General features: G+C 40.2%; 1 protein-coding gene across 1 annotated transcript in view; it reads right to left on the reverse strand.

Moving 5' to 3' along the window:
* The window catches only part of FGD6 (FYVE, RhoGEF and PH domain containing 6), a 119,522-nt gene that overhangs the window by 91,056 nt on the left and 9,605 nt on the right, over positions 1–18,861 (reverse strand). The window contains exon 2 of the mRNA XM_006118299.4: positions 10,613–13,070. Coding sequence (XP_006118361.2) covers positions 10,613–13,070 — 2,458 coding nt within the window. The remainder of the gene's footprint in view (positions 1–10,612; positions 13,071–18,861) is intronic.

Raw genomic sequence — 18,861 nt, forward strand, 5'->3', positions numbered from 1 at the left:
ACTATTGTGTTGACTACTCGTTCACATCCCTATTAGTATTTTTGTCGTCCTTTCTAATAACATGTATATGAAGATTAATTCTAATCAACATTTCTTATGAACTCAGAAGTCACACACCCCTAAAAAGTATCTCAGAGGAGAAAAAAAATGACAGCTGCAAATACACAAGCAAAAAGGTAAGACCTCTAAAAGATAGATCTAATTTATAACCATGATTTTTACCACGTAGGCAGGAGAGGGCAGCCTTTTTTGCACTGTGGGCCACTGACCCACAGCAAAAATCAGTCGGGGGCTGCACACAACTGAGAAGCAAAAAATAAAAAACAATGAACAACTCATGTGGCCCCTGACAGAGAAGAAAGACACTTCCCACATTCCTCTCCCACACCAGAGCTGGGGTGCACAGGCTAGTAAATTGTGTGCTTCAGCCCTGGCAGGGGTGGGGAAACTGGAGTGCCAGCATGGGCTCCCAGGCCATTGGTTCCCCACCCCTGACCAAAGGGTATGTCTATACTGCATCTAGCAGTCTGCTTTACAGCCCAGATAAGACTCTACTCGAGTTAGTGTGATAAAAATAGTTCTGTGGTCCTCACAGCATGGGCAGTAGCTTGTGTCCAAGCTCAAAGGGCTAGCCTGAGCCACCAGCCACACCACTAATTTTTAGTGCACTAGCTTGAGGGAAGCTAGCACGAGTCTGTCTATCCAAGCAAGGAGGCAGGCTCCCATCTGAGGTTTAGACGTAAGAACAGCTGGTGTGTTAGGCTAACTACCATGAAAATTTAGCAACCCAACAAAATATATATTTGCCTGTCCTCTATGACAATTAACACCAAGGAATTAATTAATTTACTTGCCAGCCAGGTACAAACAAAGCCTAACCAAACAAAAAACCTCACTGTCGGTAGAATTTAAGATAGTTATAAACAGTCCATGCTAAAAGCACAACATATTCAGATGGGGAACCATACAAAATGAGAACACAAGCTCCTAACAATATATATTAAAATATAAAAGCTACTTCACTGCATCAGTGGTATTATAAAGGTCTGGTACTTCACTCCCCATCCTCTGAAATAAGAATTAGCACAAGTCATAAAAGCTGAACCACAAAAACACTTCTGTATTTACAGATCATAATTTTTGTGCTTTTTTTGACAGTTACATCATGATTTAAGGGCATATCAGCTCCCTTCAAGAAATGTGACACATTGTTTGGATTTTTTTTTTTATTTAAATCTATGGCTTTCCCTAAACTTTGAGATTTCAGACAATGACCAACAAAAGACAGACAAAAAACAGCACTGAAAAGATATTTAATTAAATCTAAGAAATATGGAGTGACTTAATTCTTAAAAGCAGTGCTGTTTATACAAACATCAGCTGACAGCTTCCTGAGGAGTACACTGAAAGATACTTGATGAGAGTCACTTTGGCTCAAACCATGAACAAAACAACTCACGTTTTTCTTATAATGTTGGCTCTAATCATGCTCTCCTCTCCCTCACTTTTTACACACTTTAGAGACACATTGAAGGAATTCAAGTTAGACACTTTTTCTAAGCTTTGACAATTTTAGACTCTGATCCACAATCTTATCAGCACAAGGAAGCCACCAATGTCAGTGGGGTTTTACACACCTGGTGTGGTCTGCCCACATGGGTCAGTCAGACTGGATTGCTCTCAAAAGTATTCGTGAAGGTAAAATTCCTTTCATTCCCCATAATGATTTTGGCAGATTCCATTTTGCATTTTTGCAAGAAAAGCAATTTTCATACACAAAGGCGATCCCCCATTTTAAAGAAAACACAAAAACTTACATAAACAAATTGGGGATTCATAAAAAAATAAATGTCAGAATTCAAACCAACATGACAAATGTGTTCCTTGCTGCACTGAATCTGTTGTGTTTAAGAAAGACATACAATATTATAATTTTGTAGTTAGATATGTATAATTAAGTACAACTAAAATATTTGGTAATTTTGCATGCTGAGAGACTAAAATTTAATTGAAATATGAAAATTAAAATTAAAATTTAAGTAAAAAATTTGGCCTTACTCTTTCCTAACATTTGAAACAATATTTATGAAAAAATGCAACCAAATGTGTTTTTATTTTACATGCATAATACAAAAAATTAGATTACCTTATGAAACACAGTATCAAAGAGTTTTAGTGAAACATTTCCTGAGTTAATGCTCAAAATAGCTTTCAGGAAAAGGCTGTGGTCAAGCCATATAAATGAGTGTTTCATTAATTCTCATTTCATATCTGACTTTCAGCTCCACATTTATGATATGGTAACCTTCTGCATTAAGTTGGGAGACGTGATTTACGAAGTACACCACTGTTGGTAAGTTTGAAACAGGAAGAGTCTGTGTGGAAAAGAAAACATACTTTGGCAATAAGGAACTCTCCTTTGTCCTTCTCTTAAACATGATTAAGATGAATGCATGTAGAAAGAATGCTCAAATGAAGACAGTGAAAATCAAGGGGATATGGCTTAGAACAAAAGAGGGGAAGACTGTTTATGTTATTTTTCACGAGATCAAGTGTCCCAAACCCTAAAATTAAAAAGGTCTAACAAGGAATCCAAGAGGCAGTGTTATACTTAAATAGAAAAAAAATACTAAACAGACCTAAATGGGATACCTTTTCATTTACTTCCTTGTTTGCCACTCTCAAGAGCTCTGAGTGAAAAGATGGTGCAATGATTTTGCAGTTGTTGCCAAAAATCAGACCTTAACACCATCTGCACGGTAGAATTTAGAGTTTTCCTACATCTGTTTATAATTAATTTTAAGGAGTGTAAAATATTTTTGAACAAACCTCTTAGTTATAGCCTGTTGACTTGAAAGAATTTTACAGTGTTGAAACTGATCCCAATTTAAGGATCAATTACTAGACAGGTCAAACAGAACTCTGCAACTGAGATCGTTAACTTGGAGGTCAGAACCATATTGCCTTTCCAGTACTGCTAATATGGGTAGGGAAATCCAGTTATAGAAAAGGATGAGAATCATTCATCTGGGGTCACGCAGGCTGTCAGTGTATTGTAAGCTGTCTGAGGCAAGAGTGGTATCTAACTGTATTTGTATAACACTGGGATCTTTATAGCCAACAACTAAAAAATTTCATAATTTGCATTACAGGCTTTTAAAAATATATTTTGATTATTGTATAAAGAATACAAAATTTCAGCATAGCTCTGCTTATACTGCACAGATCTGAGATTCTGCCCATTTTGCCTGCTCTGACCAGATTCCTAAGAAAATGTAAATCACATTCAGTAAAAGTCTGCAGTAGGCAAGAATATCATAATACACATCAATATTAGGATACAGTATCCACACAGATTTTTTTTTAAAGATAATTGGTTTTGCAATGCAAAACGCAACATGTTAGAACAGCATTGTTGTGTATCCTGCTCATTTTTTTCCAGTGTTTAGAGTGCAGTAGATGTTGCTAAGGTAGGAGATGAAAATACATACAAAACATAAAAAGGGCTGGGGTGTGTCTCTACTAACTCATCACTTATTCTGATTGGGGTCTTCAAAAAAATCTCCTGGGGTGAAAAAATGTTAAGATCAATTTATTTAAAGTTGTGTTTTCCTTTATACTGAAGGCAATACAATCTCACGTGGAGCCAGCACCACGCGTCAAACTTGACAGAGCCAATGCTTTGGGTTGACAAAATGTCATAGGAAAATGGACAGGAATATCCTTGTAGCACTTTAGAAGACCAACTAAAATAGCAACAATTTAGCAACTGTGCCATCTACAAAAGCAATCTATGGGTAGAAAGTGACACTGCTGGATGGTACAACAGTTAGCTTTATTTAGAACAAGAGCAACCCATATGGTGAAGTGAATATGCACTAAAATAGCTGTTCTCTGAATGTAGACACAGGATTTGTCACGTGCAACCTTGAGTATCCAAGCTGTGGTTAGTATGGCCAATTTCCCTAGTCTAGACAAGACCAAGATGTACAGGAGCACACAGAAAGCACTCAGAGTAGCAGAAGGAATCTTCCAGAAGCAGCAGACACTAACTGATATTTGATACCCAATACATTTCATTCATACAGCTACACAGACACAAATATACTATCCCAATATGTAGTTAAAAGATATTAGCAAGAATTGTTTATTTGCAATACAATTTGAGAAACTGAAAAACTTTTACTTCCTTTCCTATTGTGTCAAAACTACTTCCTTCTTTCTTGACAAGCCTAAATCTCCTTGTATTTCCCAACTGTTGCACTCATTAGGATCACCAATGATGTCACCACAGTTCTTGACAGCAGCATGATAAAAATATTCAAGGTAGAACTTTTGTATTACAATTAATTTAAGGATTTGAAAATTTTAATTTCACACACACTGGAACAAAAAGTAAAATATTTCAATTACTTTCCAGAGACAGGCTGTGGGTCAAAATGGCTCAGGGCAGGTCTACACTAGAAATGCTATTTTGGCACCACCATAGCACATCTGGTGAAGACACTATGCTGACAGGAGAACACTCTGGCGTTACCCACCTCTACTAGAGACTGAAACTACAGCCATGTCTATACTAGACCCATAATATTGGCTTACAATACGCAACTCATGCTACATAAATAATGTAGCTGGAGTTGACATACCTTAAAGCCAAGCTTGGCACCATCTTCACAATAGGAAATTGAAGGGAGCAAATACTCTCATTGGCTTCCCTTACTCTTGATGAATGTGATGAGTACTGGTCCTAAACAGACGCGCCTTCAGCATTGGATTTAGCAGGTCTTAACTAGACCCACTACATCAAACACCAGAAGATTGATCTCGGGCACATAAGTATAAATGTGGTCTATGTCAGCAGGAGAGCATCTCCTGTCAACATAGCACCTATGTGGACAGTGCTTAGGTTGCTGAAACTTGCATTGCTTGGGAGGTGTGTGTCTCACACCCCTGAAGCAACGTACTTTAGAGTCACCTAGGTAGTAGTGCAGATGTGCCGTTAGATTGAAAAACATGAACTTTGGGGGGGGGGGGGGTGTAAATGTGTGTGGAGAGAGGTGTTCTTCTGTCTTTTTCTTTAAGTGTGGAAGAGTGATGATTTAAAAATATTTTAAATGATGGGGTCATTTCATATAAAATTGTCAGTAGGTTAAATTATAGCCCTAAACTACTTGACAGCGTTCCTTTATATTATGGAAAACAAGCCTATAGGGAAAGTAAAGTAAACTGACAAGGATTTGTATCAGGAGTCCACCTGTCTGCTTAAAATGCCTTTCATAAGGAACATCCCACAAAGTGTTTTAAAATAACTCTTCAGACAGAGCACAAATGCATGTGACATAGAAGAATAACTAGATCCAAGCATATGTCCCCAAAGAGGGAATCTATGGCTGAGAAGCAAAATCCCAGAATTCTGTACAAGCCTCATTCCTATATGCTAATATTTTGCAGAGACTAATCGTGCTGAGCCATGTTCCCTCTAATTTTTTCCAAACACATATGTAATAAATTTTGTTATGTGCACCAAGACATGTGCTGATGTGCACCACCACTACAAATACATGCTGCCAGCTGTGGGTGCTCTGACAGTCAGCTGGGTAGCACCTGGATCTTTCCTGAATGGGTGCCTAAGCACTCAGCTTACAGGGAACACTGGTGCTCAGTGTTATGAGTGAGTAGTAAGAGTGTCTCGTTGATCTTCATGCTGGTCTCTAATTTTATAAGTAGCTAATTTTATATATATTTCATTATCAAATGTAACACATTTTTCATAAAAAAAAAAATCAAACTGTGTCAGTATGGTGACATGGACCTTCTGTATAGTAGCACAGAACAGCACTGACTAGTCTCCATTCTCCATCCATGGAGAACGGGGCTATAGACTTCAGCTCTGCTGCTCCATTCTTCGTTTCAGCGCCGTAGGGGATGCCCGGGCTTGGGGCTCTGCTGCCAACTTCAGCTGGATGGGAGAGGGCGACATTGGGCTCGGGGCTTTAGGGATGGGCGGGGAGAACTGGGGCTGAAACCAGAGCTCCCTTTGTAGCTAAAGCCCCAAGGCTTGACATGCCCTGTGAGGCTGAAACTGGGAGCAGAGCCTAAAACCCTGGCGACCCCCTAGGGTTTCCAGGTACTGTTTTTTTACCACAAAGTCCAGTCGAAAAGGGAACAGACATTAAAAGTCAGTTTACAGTAGACAGAGAAGAGAAGTCACTTGGGCCAGATCTTTGATGAACACAGTTGGTCATCCTATACCCTTTGCGATACTGAAACTGAGAGCAGAGCAGTGGGGCTGAAGCTCCAAGCCACAGTACTCCTTGCACCTCCGTGGCCTCCCCCCCAATCTAAAACCCTGAGCGCGGGTGTTCCTGTGGGGCAGAAGCCCCAAATCCCATCCCCACCCAGAGCCCTGACTTCCACCACTATGGCTGCAGCCCCAAGCCCCTATTGCTGAAGCCCTGAGCTAGAGCCCTGAGGCAGTAATGTTTTTGCAGAATGAATGGGCTAAAGTTTTTTATTTATTTTTGCCTGAGCTGTTGCCTGATAACTTCTAGCTCCAGGTGGTGTCTGATTGACTGGTAAGTCTGTAATTCTGGTGTTCATATCTCTGAAGTTCTACTGCATAGCATTTTCCTTGGTTTTACAACAGGAGAAGCATCTTTCAGAGTTCAGCAAACAAGAAATCTCATATTTTAAATGTCTTTAAAAAGGCTGTTCTAAAAAGCCAAATTTAAAAGTCCTCCTAATAAAGAGTTTAGCACACACCCTGTGAAACTGCTTATGAGACATTATCCTATACAGACATTTTTTCAGGGAAGCAGGCTTTTCCCCATCTCTGATAGTGTCTATTCATAAAAGCGGGCCACCAAATTAACATTTATCTTTGGGTCCAATCCTGCAGCCCTCACTGGTGCTATGTAAGTCCCTATTGATCATCACGAGAGTAGTCCATACAGGCTATTTAGTTCAAGAAATGGTTGCAAAATTAAGCCCAGAGTGAAAAAACAAACATACCAAAGACGGAGTTTAACCACAAAGACAGATTTCAAACCTCAAGCAATCACTATTTAGCATACCATGTTCTGGAAAAGTTTCCATGAAGAAAGCATCTAACTTACGAATCAGACAATAACCCACAGTTTTAAAATTCTTCCTCGGTCCTGCTTATTAGCTCTATTTTCATTTATTTACACTTAAGCATACTTTATGGTTTTCCAAATAATAATTCTAAATCAGGTCATTGGAAAAAATGAAAGAGAAAGTATACAGTTATACTCATTCAGAGCTCTGAATGTATCTCAAAGAAAAATCCTCTTACTAGGCTGTATCAGCAAACAATGCAATAAGAAATTATGCTAACAATTACAGGCAACAGAACATTCAGTGAAAATCAATTAGCAATCATGTATAGCTGCAAAAACTCAGGAAAAATTGCCAATATATTTAGGAAACAGGTCATTAACCCATGAAAAGCTGGAGGAGCAGAGAAACTGAGCCTGAAGTACAAGACAGTAGCTTAGCAAATGCAAGTACTGTAATATTACTAAAAAAGGAGGTCCCAAAGATTCAGGAAAGTTTAAGTCTATTTGCTTTCTGTCATCTCATACGCTGTGAGTTATGCTGAGTTCTCCTTTGCATCTTTAGTTTGTTTAGTCTGTTGGCAAAATTTTCACTCAATTTCAGTTTGTTTCCATTCAAGTGTTTGCCCTCTTTTTGAGGAAAAAAGTTTACTATAAAAAGGAGAAAGAAAAATATTTATGATTTTTGTCATTCATTGAGAAAAATACAATACTATTACTGTGAAGTAATTGAGCTGTAGTTACACATCTCTTTCAGTAGTGTCAAAAGAAATATTATAATGTTACTTCGGACTCGCATAAAAAGCATTAGCTTTTAGTAATGCTTCTTGTTTATGCTGTCTCTTGCTAAATTATAATAATTTAAACTTGGCATGAACATAGAAATGCACTTTCTGTCCCTCCCCTTCCTAGCCACCATTATATTTTAATTAGAAACAAAATGAACTAGCTTAACCCCCCCCCCCAAAAAAAGCTAGTGCATCCCTTTTCTTTTAGGGATGTTAAAATGGTTATTCGTTTAACTGTTTTAAATCCAGGCTCTCTGCCCAGTCCCATCTCTGATCCAACTGAGGCTCCCTGTGGTCACCAGAGAGGGAGTAACCATTAAGCATACAATTAAGGCTCATGCCCTCCTTGGTGGACACAGAGAAATGTTTGGGAGAAGAGTGTGTGGGGCCAGCCCCACAGTGCAATCTGGGGTAGAGAAGGAACACCACCAAGGCCTGCTCTACCTTCAGCTCAGCTCTGTCCCCATCCCATATCTACTTAGGGTTGCTAAGTCCAATTTTGTGAGACTGCCAGCGAAGTTAGTAACCCTGGCTCCACTCTGCCACCAGCTCAGCTTCAACACCAGCTCCACTTTGTTCCTTACTCAAGCCTCATCCAGCTCCACCTCTGGCCCTAGCTCCTCCCCATCCACACTTCAGCCCATAGTTCTCCTCAGTCCAAGTGCCTTTGCAGACATAACTGTGCAGTAACAGGGAGGAGGAAGGCGAATAGATGTAAATACTGTTGGGGGGGAAGTGCAGGAAGAAAAGTTTGGGAACCACAGTTTGAAGATTTTAGGCCATCCTCTAGAGCAGGAGTTCTCAAACTTTGTGATACCACGACCCCGCCCCCCCCAAGTTGCTCGGGACCTCCAGTTTGAGAAACGCAGCTCTAAAACACCATAAATTGGATGCTGTTGCAAGGTCAGGATTAAATGGACCTGTGGTCTATTCAGATACATCAAATCTCGTGTTCCAGTGGCTACACTGGTTACATGCTTTAATAGTAATGTTTCAGGTACAGGATTTTCAACCTACAGGCTGTGCTTCTAAATACAAGGTATTTGCACTGCCATTTTAAACTACAACAAAGATTACTGCTCAAAAACTTCACATTCCAGGCTATGGACATTTTAAGAAATGTGGCCTTACAGAAACAGGGCAAGTTCAAGTGCAACAAAATAGGTTTATATTACCCAGGGAACCAGCTGCTTCGAAGTGTTACTCTGCTTCCTTTTTCAAAGTCTTTAACTATTCATGAATACTGCAGAAGGTTTAAGTTATGATGAAATACAAAAGTCTTCTGAGCTACAAATTGTTACTAGATTGACCCTGGTTCTCATTTGACATCTAAAAGAAAGCTGTGCCAAGACAGAAGCAAGCACTTTACTCGAGGAAACAACAACCATACAAAAACTGTACACAGTTTAAGACCAATGCATGTGGGTAAATGTATAAAATGTCACACTCAACCTTATGAAGCTTAATGAGAGTACAGGCAGTCCCCGGGTTACGTACAAGATAGGGACTGTAGGTTTGTTCTTAAGTTGAATTTGTATGCAAGTCGGAACTGGTACATATTGTAGGGGAAACTCTAGCCAAACATTTCTCCAGAGCTCAGTTTTATTCTCCCACACCTCACTTCCCTCTGTCCTTTATTCTCAAGCTGAGGTGTCTGCTGAGAAAAGCCGCTCCGCGTCTCCCTGGTCTGCTGGGTGGGGCGCTAGCTTCGCGTCTCCCTGGTCTGCTAGGGGGAAAAGCAGCTAGTGCGGGGTTGCCTCACCCAGTTTGTAAGTAGGGATCCGATGTAAGTCGGATCCATGTAACCCGGGGACTGCCTGTACTTCTCACAATAAAAATCCCCCACTTTCCTACGAAGACAAGTAACTTGATGTAGATGACAAGCAATTCAATAAGCATGTTTATACTTTAAGGGTGCCATTTCAAATATTTTCTCCCTCTTTACGCCATACACCTCATTGCAAAACAAGTTTTCACACCAGTGAGATAAATAAAAAAGTCCAAAGCCTTTGTACTCTACATGTAAAAAAGCAGCAGTGATGGTTTTCACAGAGCCTGTTCTATACACCAGCTCTGCAATTCATTTTCATAAGCACCCCTTCCACCAGAGTCACATTCAGCAATTCCTTGTACTATACTTTTGGAAATGTTTGCTCAACACTATGCCGTAAATAGCTACATATTCTGTTGAAAATCTGAGCATGGATTTGAACCAAACCCTAAAAAGAGCCAATCTTTATTAATAAAAGTCACCAAAGCAAACCTTTAAGTACCTCTTCACCACACAGAAAGCTTTCCATTTGATTGTTCAGCTAAGAGAATTTAAGAAGGTTCATTTGGGACTTGGTCTATAGGAGCTTATCCAGATTTAATACAAGCAACAGTTAAATATTACCATCAATTCCAATTTAAGGATACTCTAAATTCCAAAGCATAGTAATTGGCTTGTCTGTCTTTAAGTCTGATTAGACATTGGGAATGATGAAAATTCACCATTTCCCTGATACCAAATTCTACAAGTAGAAGCAAGAGTTATTTCCCCAATTAAAAAAAAAACCCTTCTGGACCACAAATTGTTACTAGATTAACAGATACAGGTGAAAATGCATAGGGGTATTGTACTGTTTTGCCAACCCATAATTATTCAAGCATATTTCCTAAATTCACCATCCAAACAACAACAACATTTTGTTTGTATCCAACACAGAGAGATGGATCTATTTTACACACGCTTTCCTCCTACATTACCTGCCATGTCTTGAATGGCTGCTTGCAGCTTCATATGGTTCTTCCACCTCATATACATTTGAGTCATGGTCTTCCACCACACTGCTGGAATTCTGCCATTCAAAACATGGATTTTTATCAGAAGATAGAATAAAAGGCAAATTTTCATACTCTGGAATTTCTTCATAGTGCTGCACATTCTCATAGTCCGGTGGATAATCGCTTATAAGAGAATTCAAGTGGGTTTGTGATAACTGCTTTCCTGAGAATGTGTGTTCATCTAAAGACTCTACTCTTCGACTGTTTGGAATCTCATGGTGACTCCTATGTCTCTGTCTTTTCTTTTGTGATGCTGGGCTACCTATTTCTATAGAACGTGCCCTGGCAGATTTGGTTTTCCTTTCGCTTGCTATGGATGTTACATTCCAGTTGTTACCAACACTATTCCCTTCCTCAGTGGAAAAACTAGCTATGGCACTATCCATGGACTGGCTGCCCTTGGAAAAAAATTTCTGGAAGTCACTTTTCATTATGCAAACAGACAACTTGATGTTGAGAAGCTTCTTCAAAGCATTTTTCTTTTGGGTATCTTTGGAAGACTTGTTCGTTCTTTCCATATCCACGGAAGATAGAGATTTAGCTCTAGGCTTGGTCACAGCAGTTGAAAAGTCAGAGTTTGTGGCAACGTTGGCAGTTTTTAATGAATCTGGATTGCCTGAAAATGGCAGAATAGGGTGAGGTAATTTCCAGACAGGTTTCTCTGAAGAACGTTTTGGCATACCATGGTAAGACAACGTACCTTGTTCATTGGCCAACATATGCCTTAAACAAGTTCTGTCAAGAACCTTTTCTGATTTTTTATCTTCATTGGAAATGTAAGAACTTTTCTCAACAAGCTCCTCAGATGCGGCTTTTTTGAGCAGTCCAGCAGCAGGCAAGCTGTGTCTTTGAGGTTTTTTAGGAATAATCCTTGGTGAACTTTCATCTTTTACATGAATCTCCTTATGTTCTCGTGTCTGTGAGGAGATGTGAAGGCTACTGGAGGGAACCAAGTCCTGATTGCAACTCAATTTGAGCTGCTTAGGCAAACTCATCGACAGTGTACTGCTTCGTATAAAACTAATCCTTTTGTCCACAGCAGCTAACATACTAGCATCATCTGTCATTTTATCTGCAGGACTTTTTAAATTAAGGTCTTCATCCAAGGAATGTTCAACATTTTCTGTCATGAGAGAAGCTTCTTGTAGAACCTGAGGTGAGATATCCTGTGAGGTTAATTCTTCAGTAGATTCCTTCACCCAGTGTATTTTCTCAACAAGATTTTGAGTAATCTCAAATGTATTATTCTGAAGCACTTTTTCTGGATTATCATTATATGAAACACTCTGACCAAGAACATTAATTGTTGCTGGTTTTTTCAAGATGTGCTCAGAAGGTCCAGCACAATCACTCTCTGAATTAATTGGTTCTCTTGTTACTTCTCCAGTAGTGTCTATACCGTCTTGACGGACTAGACACGCAGTACGTGGCTTTCTCGGTTTTGGAACTGGAAGCACTTTTGAGACAGATACTGAACATACTATAGAGGAAGGTGGAGTTTTCACATCATCTCCTTTCATACAGACTTCACCTGAAAATGTAATATCACTTTTTACATTGATATTTTCCAGAGTTACTTGGTCCAATGAGCAACAGCAATTGTGGTTTTTTTCAGTTAAACTAGAACAAGTTTCACTCATATGAATATCATTAGCATCTCCCTTATTTTGGTTATTTTGTGGTTTGACTGCAGATTCCTCAGAACCAGATGATGGTACAAGATTTGTAAACTCTTTTTCATTATTAGAACTATCACAATCATCCCTTTCAAGTTTATCTGGACACTCATGCCTCAGAAGATTGCTAGTAGGGAATATACTTTGAGTTAGAACATCTTTCAATGTCCCTTCCAGAAAACTGCCCTTTAAAACTACCCTATTTCTATTAGCCACTTTTTCATTGTGATTCTCATTTATTGTCCTACTTTTTACAGATGGTGCAATTTGTCCACCTATCTTGATATTCTCTAAGTTCTCCAGGTGTTCAAAAATTATTTGAGTATTACATGTGCTCTCTCCATTTCCAAGTTTATGGATGCATTCAAAATCGCAAGAACACAGTGGAATAATGTAAGCTGTATCCTCAGTGTTTTCTGCTGGATCTCCATTTTCAAAATTTAAGTGGTCTAGAGTTTCAGAAGACTCTCCTGTGTGTTCTTCTAGGCTTTTGGTGCATTTTCTCAAACATGATGGAGGTCTAACTTCAGGAACAGATGAACTCTTGAGAACCTTTGGTTTTGGTGCTATTGCTGGCTTAGTTTTCTTTATTGTTTGTACAACACCAGCAAGCACAATGTCTGGCTTGGGTGCAACAGGAGGAGGTGATGACTTGTATCCTACCACAAATTTTGGTTTTGGGGCCACTGGTGGCTTCTTAATTTCTAAAAAGGAAAAACACAAAAAAATTAATCATTGTGAGCCTAGAAAACAATTTACTTTGCATTACAGAGCTTTAAAGGTTAACATTTTTACATTTAAACAATCCAATGATTTTACACTACTTCACTTTTCTCCTACTGCACTTCTTATACCAGTATTTCCTCCTTTTCTATAGGAACACTCAAGTAGCTCAGGGGAAAAACTTCTAAAATAATGATTTTCAAAATCTAAAGCCTGTTACAAGAAATGTTTATCGAAAAAAGATCAGAAAGTATTTAAAAAGTACTTTAAAAGAAATTATTGCTTGCCAATACACTGATGTGTGATGAACACTGACATCTGAGACTCTAGTTTTGCAGTTTAAGCAGAACACATAAAAAAGTACTTTAAAAAATACTGAAAATTAAAGCAGACTTTAAAAATTATATTATAATTAATTATATTACAATAACTGATAACCTCCTTTCACTTTTAATATCCAACTATTTAACCTTACCATGTCCCTTTCCCCTTTCTTTTTGCAGAAATATCTACAAATGGGTTTCCATTTTCAGTGCTAAACTATAATCCTTTCCTTACTCTAAAAAGTGAGAAAGATGACAGTGTTAAGGCTCACACTACACTACAGCTTATGTTGGCATAACTTATGTTTCTCAAGAGAGTGAATAAATCACCCCCTCTGAGTGATGTAAGTTACACTGACAGAAGTGCTAGCATGGACTGCGCTATGATGGCAGAAGAACTTATCCCACCAATAAACCTACTACTGGGAGTAGATCTACTGATGGCTTAGAGTGGCTGCATTAGAGAGCTTACAGCTGTGCTGCTGCATTGGTGCAGTTGCAGTGTTGTAAATTCTAAAGTGCAGAGGTCGGCAACCTATGAATCACTAGCTAAATATGATGCTTTTCAAGCTTGAGCCCAGTCTCTCTTTGCTTCCTCCGCAGCAGGGTGCCCATGCTGAAGCTATAGCAGGCCTAGGCAAAACCATCCAGCCCATGAACACAGAAGGGAGCCCCCAGGCAGACTCTCCTGCTTGCACACACCCCCACACTGCGCAGAAAAGCAGCAGCTGGGTCATTTGTGTTCCAAAAACTGTGAGCAGGGAGGGAAGGAAGGAGTGGTGCCTCATGGATGCTCCCACCCCCAGCACAACCCTATTGGCCGGTTTCTGGCCAGTTGAAGCTGCTGGTTTAAAAAACAGGCAGCATGCAAAGCACCAATGCCCCATCCCTTGGTCTCTTATTCACAGAGCATATGGCCCTGCAGCTGGGGGCAGGGTGTAGGTGCTGGGTGGGAAGGGAGAGCAGGCTCCTGAGAAATGTGCTAAGCTGCTGCTCTGGAGTCTCACTGGTAAATCTCCCGGCCAGAGACTGCCTCTTGGCAGCCCAGCCCCTGCCTCCTCCCCCAATCCTCTGCTCCTCTATTCAATATAACCCCAAACCTCTGCCTCCCTCCTGAGCCCATACCCCCTCCCACACCTTTAACACTGCCCCACCGCCCCAAATCACAATCCTCTCCTGCCCTAGGCCACAACCCAAATCCCTGCACTGCATTCCCCTGCCCTAGTCACAACCCAAACTTCTGCACTGTAATCCCCTGCCCTAGGTCACAGTTCAAACTCCTGTACCCCAATCCTTTGCCTCGGACAGAATCATAGAACTCTAGAACTGGAAGGGACCTTGAAAGGTCCCTCACAGTGGGACCCAGTACTGTCTAGACCATTCTTGACAGATGCCTATCTAACCTGCTCTTAAATATCTCCAGAGATGGAGATTCCACAACCTCCCTTGGCAATTTATTCCACTGTTTAACCACCCTGACAGTTTGGAAATTTTTCCTATGTCCAACTTAAACCTCCCTTGCTGCAGTTCATCAGAGGCCAAGGAGAAAATTTTTTCTCCCTTCACCTTGCGACACCCTTTTAGATACTTGAAAACTGCTATCATATCCCCTCTAGTCTTCTCCTGTTCAAACTAAACAAGCCCAGTTTTCAGTCTTCCCTCATAGCTCATGTTCTCTAGACCTTTAATCATTTTTGTTGCTCTTCTCTGGATCCTCTCCAATTTCTCCACATATTTCTTGAAATCTGGCGCCCAGAACTGGACACAATACAACTGGGGCCTAATTGGTGCAGAGTAGAGCAGAAGAATGACTTCTTGTGTTTTGCTCACAACACTCCCGCTAATGCATCCTAGAATTATGTTTGCTTTTTTTTTTTTGCAAGAGATTCACACTGTTGACTCATATTTAGCTCGTGGTCCACTATGACCCCTAGATCCCTTTCTGCAGTACTCCTTCCTAGACGGTCACTTCCTATTCTAGATGGGAACCATACAGCCCTCAATTGTGGCTTAGCCCCCATCTGGCCACAGTGTCATAACACACCTGCACCCCCCCACACACACCAACCCTGAACTCACCATACTCCTGAACCCCCTATCCTGAGCCTCTCAGACTCCAACCCAAACTCCTGCACCCCAACATCCCCAGCTCTCTGTTGTAACACTCCTCAACCTTGCGCCCAGAGTTCATTGTATACCCAAGTCCCCTGCCCTGAACCCTTCATACACCCCAACGCAGATTCCTGAACCCCCACACCACCAATCCCCCATAAGATTGACAGAAGACAGGCTGAATGTGTTCCATGAAGCTGGATTTGACCTGTTATGATGTAAACTTCAAAGAAAATTGTGAAAAGATGCTGCAGAAGTCCCACTAAATAAAGTCTGTGAGTACAATGTTTCATTTATACTATTATTAATCATGTCAGTTATCACTAATATTAAGTTGTATATTTTCAGTCACACAAATGAGCATTCTTAGTCAGCTCTTTGTTGACCACTTCTGAATTCTGATGTAGTTTGGCTCTTTGGTTTGAAAAGGCTGTTAACTCCTGCTCTAGTGTTACCGTGTTCCTAACAGTAGTAAATCCAATTTACTGAGGGCAAGGATTTCTATAAAATTATGCTAGCGTTCAGCCTAATGGAGATAGAAAGAGCGCAAGAGACAGACAGGCAACTCTTCTTCATAAAAACAGGAAAGTAATGTGTTTTTCTGGGCTGTGAATCACTATATCTAAGCCCAGATTGCCTCCACTCAGTTCCAGAACTCAGCACCTTTTGCTGTGAAGAATCATTTTATTAATTCCATTTGCGAGGGGGTAAAGCTGATCTGTGAGGTGCAATACATAGGTCAGTTGACCAGTGAACTCAGAGTAGGCAGAAAGGACGCTAGTAGGGGGATTTCTAAAGGAATTTGCAGTAAGGTATGTAGGAATATGTGCTTCTACATACATAAGAATGACCAGCACAAGAACAGTTACAACTTGCCAGGGATGTGACATTTGCTGTATCTGTTTCCTGCCTGAAAATAGAGATTTCCTTTGCATGAACTGCAAGTTGATGGCTGTGCCAAAGGAAATCATCTGAGGTCTGCAAGGGCAGCTTCTGACCCCATGTAGCATTCAAAAGGTGGAAAAAAACATTGAACAACCAAATTTGGGCAGCATCACCCTAGACCCAAATAGAGAACCAAATTATGTCAAGGATGCAGGAGAGAGGAAGACAGAGGAGGCTTGGGAGTTTGTGGCACAGAGAGTAAAAAGAAGCACGAAAGTTGGCAGAGCCTGAACCAGGACAATTTCTGACCACCAAAGTAAATTCACTAATTAATTGCAGGCATTTGGTGCAACTGTGCAAAGAACACAATGAAATATTCAGCCAGAGGAAAGAAACAAGGATCACACACAGGACACAACTGAGGACTGATGTTCAGCCCAATCCCTGGAAATGTTAAGCATGACAGACGACCATAGCAAATCCAGACAATCCTCATCAGGGACTGAATGCAAGGTGGTGGATAAAACATTCTTCAGTGGATGGCAGCAGGACTGAGTGCCATCTTTCTAGAGTGAAGAAAATGCCCATCATTGAAAGGCTGAATGGACTTATGAAGATGATAGGCAAGGATCCATTGGTAATGTTCCACATTGGCACAAAGGACACTGTCTGAAAAAGACTCAGCAGATCATCAAGAGCTGGAGAAGAGGAAAGTGTCAGTGACCTTTGCAGGGATTTTTCCTATCCCACAGGTGAGATGGACAGCAGAAAATACTTGAGGCAGAACTGTTGACTAGATAAGTGATAAGAAGTAGAGAGATTTGGTTTGTGAAACACAGTCACCTTCTGTTCAGCAAGAAGGATGCATGGCTTGGTCCATCTTCAACTCAACAGAAGAGGAATCAATCTTCTGAGTGGCAGACTAGCTCAAGTAGCAATGAGGGCTTTCAACTACTACCTTAGCATTTTCTCCTGTTGATGCTAAACATAGTACATTCACTTAAGTATCAAACTCCAACACGACGTAAAAAGCCAAAGCATTAAGGTAAAGAAAAACAATTATTCAGTTGCCTATTTAACAATGCAAGACTCCTAGCATTGCTAGAAAATAAAGAAAACGGGGTTAGAAATACTCATTTATTTAAGCAAAATGCAGGACAATGTAGCACTTTAAAGACTAACAAGATGGTTTATTAGATGATGAGCTTTCGTGGGCCAGACCCACTTCCTCAGATCAAATAGTGGAAGAAAGTAGTCACAACCATATATACCAAAGGATACAATTTAAAAAAATGAACAAATATGAAAAGGACAAATCACATTGCAGAACAGAAGGAGGATGCGGGGGGGTGGGAAGGGGGAGGAAGGAAGGTAAGTGTCTGTGAATTGCTGATATTAAAGGTAGGGAGAGTGGGATGTTTGTGAGTTAATGGTATTACAGGTGATAATTGGGGAAACTGTCTTGATAATGGGTGAGAAAGTTCAAAGACTTGTTAAGTCCCTGGTGGTAAGTGTCGAATTTTAACATGAATGACAGTTCAGAGGATTCCCTTTCAAGTGCAGATGTAAAAGGTCTTTGTAGCAGAATGCAGGTGGCTAAGTCATTTAGAGAGTGTCCTTTCTGGTTAAAGTGTCTCTCTAAATGACTTAGCCACCTGCATTCTGCTACAAAGACCTTTTACATCTGCACTTGAAAGGGAATCCTCTGAACTGTCATTCATGTTAAAATTCGACACTTACCACCAGGGACTTAACAAGTCTTTGAACTTTCTCACCCATTATCAAGACAGTTTCCCCAATTATCACCTGTAATACCATTAACTCACAAACATCCCACTCTCCCTACCTTTAATATCAGCAATTCACAGACACTTACCTTCCTTCCTCCCCCTTCCCACCCCCCCGCATCCTCCTTCTGTTCTGCAATGTGATTTGTCCTTTTCATATTTGTTCATTTTTTTAAATTGTATCCTTTGGTATATATGGTTGTGACTACTTTCTTCCACTATTTGATCTGAGGAAGTGGGTCTGGCCCACGAAAGCTCATCATCTAATAAACCATCTTGTTAGTCTTTAAAGTGCTACATTGTCCTGCATTTTGCTTCAACTACCCCAGACTAACACGGCTACATTTCTATCATTTATTTAAAAAATTGATAAAAATGGCATTGCTGAAACTTAGTGGGATGACTCACATGACCAGAATGTTAAAGTCACTGACACAAATTAGAAAAAAGTGGCAGAAGACAATAAGTGGGTTTTAACTCTACATTAAAGATATTATCTGCTTCAGTGTTACTGACAATTAAAGGAACATTTAGAGGAATGCTTATCAATCAATGTGCAAACTGATAAATCGCAAGATTATGCATGGATGGAGGGTCTTTAAACCACCAACTCTGAAAAGGGAACCAAACAAACAGCTCCTTAAACATTTATCTATAACGTGTAG

Source organism: Pelodiscus sinensis, chromosome 1 (genome assembly GCF_049634645.1).
Source record: "Pelodiscus sinensis isolate JC-2024 chromosome 1, ASM4963464v1, whole genome shotgun sequence".
NCBI classification, from domain to species: domain Eukaryota; kingdom Metazoa; phylum Chordata; order Testudines; family Trionychidae; genus Pelodiscus; species Pelodiscus sinensis.